We start from the raw sequence: 6000 nt of genomic DNA on the forward strand, positions 1-6000 counted from the left end.
AGAAATGTGTTCTAACCTTACCCTCCCACTCATTGGCTGTCTAATCTTCAGCAAGTCCTTAACCTCTGCAGACCTTCGCTTCCTCTTCAGAACTACAAGGGGTTTGCGTCTCTATAAATTTCATAAGTAGGAGGACTTAGCTATAGAATGTGCTCAGTATTTGAGGCCTCATGACTTTGTGGACTTCTAAATTACTAAGATTGCACTTAGTCTACACGGTATTTCATTAAGGTTTTGTGTAGCAGGTTTAGTTCATCTCGTTTAAATCATGGGAAAGAAGGAGAAACAATGTGTGCTATTTTTTTTTTTTTAATTCAAAAACATTTGCTGCTATCATGAGCAGATTGTTGGCTCAGAGCTGTGTTAGGGGGACTGGGGCTGCTGAGCTTAGCCATCCCCAATGTCATAAGTGCCGGTGACATCAGCTGCTGAGCATCTAAACTAGGATGAAAAGCGGCAGAAACAAATGTGGTTTCATCAGCTGCCTTCCCCATCTCAGCCCAGAATTCTGGGACCTATGTTCTTCTGGCAGAGAGGCACATGGTTGGAAAATTTGCAACACAGAGGACTGGATTTTGGCTTCAGCCAGAAGTAATGGGCATGTGCCCTTGAACAGCGGGTCTCATATTGACTTTGCAGTGTGTTGCCACAGGGAGAACATTAATGAGGAGGAGATGCAGAGTGATTAGTGTTGTGGAAAACAAGAAAATGAAAACACTCATTCATAGGATTCACCCTATTACCAACATTTCCCTCCCTTCTCCCTGATTGACTCCGCTCATCATCCTTTCCCACACTTTTCTCAAAGAGAAACATGGGCAAAAAGATTTTTTTTCCTATTCCCTTTTCCTCATATTTTTTCTGAGCTGTAGGCTCCTTCCTAGGGAGGGCCTGTTTCTGCACCAGTGGGGCACAGTCAGCCAAAACCTTGGGGTGGATCTTCTGCTGGGTTACTGATTGACAAGGAAGGGCTTCACCAAACTGCATCGTCTGTCCTGTAGCATGGGGTTACCTCTTTCCTTTTACCATTGATCTATTTTAATATCTAATCTATGTCGCCTGAGTGTGAGCCAGTGAACTCTGGTCAACCTGCATTGCAAGTGCCCAATCAATTTTGGATAACAAAAATAATGACAAAAATCATCATTTTGTTGACTGAAGAGAAATGTTGTTTTCTGGGCCTCCCTTTTAGAATTCTGGTTCCCAAGCCATTCAACCATGAGAAAACATTTGGTAGATCCTTGTGAAACAGTAGTTGCACTATTAGTTGTTAGTACCTGTTAATGACCCTAAGTTACTCAGAACTTGGTAGTATGTTTAAATGAATTTTATTAACTAGTGTATATATATTTGATAAGTTGTGGCACATATGTACATGAGATATTATTTCTCTGACCTATGGGCAATGCTTAGGATTCCTGGATTGCTTATAGTAAAACAGTAGCCCCTAGGGATCTATGACCTCAAAGTTGGGATTCTGAACTTAGAATAAATTCTTCGGTAAAAACATTAGTAGTGCTTAGTTGCTTTAATGAAATGTAACATCAAGTTCCTAATTGAAAATGGAATCTTCATTAGCCAGAGAGAAATTTGATGGTGACTCTCTTCTGACTTTCACCTCCCATAGGATGAACATGATGAACTCGTAGACTTTGATCTAATGTATGTTGAGATAATTTGTGAATCGTAACAACATCCTTTCTCTTCCATTTGTTTTCTGCAGTTTGTGCTTATAAAGGAACACCAAGACCTCAGAAATGGGAGTCCACCTGTGGCTGGCAAGGATGGCCAGGCAGCAGATGTTGGCCAGTTTTCCTCCCTGGAGTCTGGTGAATGGTTATCTTTACATGGGTCCTGAATGTTTTCTAGTGAAAAGTCTTATCTAACCACAAAAACAATCGTTACGTTGTATAAGCTATGTGAGCAGCTAGGCTGTGTTGAAATGCTATGGAGCTTTAGATAAATAAATTTGGGATGAATTTCTGTTTTATATGAGGTTACCATATTCACTCAAAATTCTAGGCACACAGAAGTCTGCTAGATCACTTTGAGAAAGTGCACAATGAATGGCTTTTTATCGTGAAGTCATTCTTGGGGTTTGGGATCTATATCAGTAGCTATCAGTGTAATCGCAGTGAAATTATAAATAGCTTCAAGAAAAACTTGTTCCATGTTCTAGTGGGAAGGGTTCCTCGGAATTTAAGTTGATCTGGGTATGGTCCTGGGCATTTCAGAGTATTCAGGTCTTACCAGGGTCTAGACCTCAGCCAGATGCCTGGCCGTCTGAGAAGTCCAGCCAAACCACTTGCGGAGAGGGAGCAGAAAATGAACTCAGGTTTTCAAGCTGTTCTGGAATTCAATCCACTTCAGGGAGAAATGCAGTTAGATAACCTTTGATGGAATATTTTTGTTGAGAAGTGTATTATGCTGGGGCATGGATCTCAATATCATAGCTATATTTCACAGCACAGAGGACATTATTGAATATGCTTTTGTGTCATAAATCTTTGGAAAGGTTTAGAGAAACTTTGAGCCAACAAAAACAGGTCCTGCTAATGAAAGGAGCTAATGAAATATCAACTACACTTATATTTTCACCAATATGCTTATTACCATACCCTGCTCCTCAGATTTCTTTGTAGAGAGACCATAGGCTTTATGAGTTGGAAAACTCACTCTAAATTCCCCTCTCATACGTGGGGTGCCATGTAACCCAAAATACTGAACTTAGTAGAATTTTATTGCCTCATCTGAGGAAGAACTGGATATTAAAGTATACTTAAGAAATGAATATAAAAAATATAATAAATAGTATAGTTTTAAATGTATATATGGTTACTGTTGCCTGCATAATGAAAAAAGACAGCATTTTCAAAAGTTGCTCGGGTTTTTATTATTGATAGCACTATTAGAAAGTAATGGACTATCTTGTGGTTATCTACTACTTTTTCTTGAGCAGCTAAACACACATAATTCTTTCTTGTCTACGTAATCCAATTTAGAGGTACATATAATTTTGCAAGTTAATCAATAGCACAGCAAATTGATAAGAATGTGGTAAAACTCAGAAAAGAACTAAGGATTCATTATAGTAAGTTGAGTATTCAGGAATAGATCTCTCTCTCTCTCTCTCTCTCTCTCTGCACACTCTACTGCAAACAGTCTGACCCATTCTCTGTGGGCTACTCATATAACTGTCTCCCGGTATGAGTGATCACATCCCTGATCATGAGCAGCTGTCCCATAAATGCCTGGGGTGAAATTATACATAGAAATTGGGTAGGGAGGTAGAATGGGAAATGAGATAAAAGATCAAGTTTGGTTCTCAGCCAATCCCTTCTCTGCTCCTGGAAAACCCATTAGAGCACAGTACTGGAGGTAGATCCACAGAACCATCTTCACTGACCTCAGGCAACATCAATTGGTGCAGTGAAGTGCAGAGAACCATGCTAGGGGCAGAGGACCATGCTGGGGGAAAGGAATACAGGACTTGAAAACCTGAGCTCTTATTCTCAAGTCATTTATGGTCCAGATGGGGAGATAGGAAATACACAGGGAAAGCTAAGGAGCAGTGTCAGGTAGCACAGTTCTTTGAATCATCTCAACCAAAAGGATTATTTTAATTTCTTCAAATTGGGTCCACAATGGTTTGGGAATAGGTTCCTTTTGTGTCTCATATTTCAGGCCTATTCTCTAACCACTACTATTAGGGTTTCTCTTGCTGGGCATAGCAAATGATGTGAATACTGACATTTCCTTTTATTTTTGTGTAGGGTCAATGGAGCCGTGGAGGACAGAGCCCCAGATGTGTGGAATGGGCACAGAGCGAAGCCGCTGGATGCCCGCATCCACTGATAAGGGCTCTGTTCCCCAGGTAATGGACCGGAGCTTTCATCTACCCTCCTGTGGGGCTCAGCCCCTTGTGGGAGTTGAGAAGTCCCATGCTCTCCTGTCAGCTAACTCAGTATGGCAACAAAGGGCCCCGGATCCACCATGCTCAATGGAGACAACTCAGTGAAAACTGGAATTAAGAGGAAGGTCAAGAACAAACCATGTCAATGGACAGTATATTTCCTTTCAAGAAGTAGAGCAAAACTACAGATTTGGGTTCCACAGTCTCTGCAACTAGTCACCTACTCAGTGTCCTGGGCACAGATATGTAGTTGTGCTTTTTTCTTTCTTTCTTCAAGCAGTCCCATTTTGGATTTTCAAATAAAAGGAACTGGGAGAATCACTACGTAACTCACTAGAAACCAGAATTGGGGCAGTAGTGCTTTATAAACCATCTTGTCTTTAGTAGTCAATACAGATAGTTTTTCCCCCTGCAGCCCCAGAAGAAATCTGGGGTCAAAGCCGGCAGTCACACTGGTTTGGTCAGCTGCAAAGTAATTACTTGGGTCTGGACAGACTAGTTAGCCCAATCTCATGAAATGGTTGGAAAATTACTGTTAAGATACATTGTAGGCATTTTAGTTATCATTGGTGTGATCCACGCTGGTAAATTTGCAGGATGGATTGTGATAAGTTAATGGAAAGTGTAGTAACTTAGAACCTGATTTCTTCAGGATTAGATGCCTTATTTTTTCTATTTTAAAAGTCTTTGAATGAAAACATTTAATTTTTAAAACACTATCCCAGAGACTTCAGTGTTTCTCAGTCACTACTCTCCTTTCCTTTCTCAGTCCTTACAGAATGTTTTTCCAGCAAAAATGGTAAATTCCCCCTTTGTGTGTTTGCACAGAATTTTTACATATTTTCAAATATGAGATTGTAAGAAAATTGCCTGATTTATTTTCATTGTGGATAGCAATCAGTTTCTTCTAATTATTTAAATAAAATCATCATGAAACATAAACTTTTTATTGTCTACCTGGTTAAGTAGTTAATAACAGTCTAAGGGGGTGTTAGAGTTGAACCAGTGATTTGTCAAGCTTGCAGTGTGATGCTTTAAAAATTTTTTTGAAATCTGTAACTCTAACTTTATAAAGTAAAATTTAACATCATGTTCTAATTAAATATTTTTCTCACAGCCAACGCATTATTACTACAGATTACACAACCTGATACAGTAACTTTGGATTGCTCAGGGCTTTGGACTATTCCATTTATGTGTTAACTAGTCCCTTTGCTTATCTTTATCTCTCATTTCTTCCCAACTCCTTGGACTTAGGTGATACTAGAAGTCAGAATAAAAAAGAATTGAAGTCCATGTTTTCAAATGGATATTTTATAGAAATTTTGGTAAAGATTTGGATAAGGAGGATGACTTGAGGATATCATTTACTTATTCAGTGTGACACCTTTCCCAAGCTAATTTAGATTGTTCTGTATTTAGTTTTGCTTTAATTGACAGTTGATATCCTGGAGGATCAGAAGAACCATCTGTTATTTCTGATGAGTGAACTGACCTCAGAAAAATAATAACCATAATTTCCCCAAGTTTTTCTTTCCCTAAGTGTTAATATTTTTTCTTCCTCCAAAAGTGAGCATTTTTGAAGGTTTAAGGGTTTAGATTACATTTTTGTATTTTAGTACCTTTTTCTCTTAGGATTTAAATGATAACCAAAGAAATGACATGAGACCATAATAACCCATAACATACCATTATCTTTGGACCAGAAAACCCCTGTTTCCTTTGAGCTTTTCAGTGAGCCTGACATCTTAAAACTGGGACTATGTTAAAGTCCTTGACCAGGCTATCCCACCATCTCCCTGGTCAGATTAAAGAAAAAAACACTTTTCATCTAAAATATTTAATTTGCACTTTTTCCAGTTTGAATATTTTTATTTCCTAATGCTCATGGTCTCATTGTGCGCAATGCCTGATTGAGATTCTATTTGACTAAATGTCACCTACTACATGTAAAATGATTATTATGACCTGTTTTCTAGCACCTAATGAAGACATTCTTTTGAAACCGTATGATTCCAGTTCCACCTATTAGCATCGATTTTCAGCTGATGTCCACCCCCCACCCCCCGCTCCTGTCCTTTTTTGGT

General features: G+C 39.0%; 1 protein-coding gene across 2 annotated transcripts in view; it reads left to right on the forward strand.

The window, feature by feature from the left end:
• Window positions 1–4798, forward strand: part of EGF (epidermal growth factor) — an 86435-nt gene extending 81637 nt beyond the window's left edge. For both annotated transcript variants that reach the window (XM_063107582.1, XM_063107584.1), the window contains exons 23-24: window positions 1724–1829; window positions 3774–4798. In XM_063107582.1, coding sequence (XP_062963652.1) covers window positions 1724–1829; window positions 3774–4018 — 351 coding nt within the window. In that variant the 3' untranslated portion in view covers window positions 4019–4798. The remainder of the gene's footprint in view (window positions 1–1723; window positions 1830–3773) is intronic.
• Window positions 4799–6000: the final 1202 nt, after the last annotated feature.

The sequence above is a fragment of the Cynocephalus volans genome, chromosome 9 (genome assembly GCF_027409185.1).
Source record: "Cynocephalus volans isolate mCynVol1 chromosome 9, mCynVol1.pri, whole genome shotgun sequence".
Lineage (NCBI taxonomy): Eukaryota > Metazoa > Chordata > Mammalia > Dermoptera > Cynocephalidae > Cynocephalus > Cynocephalus volans.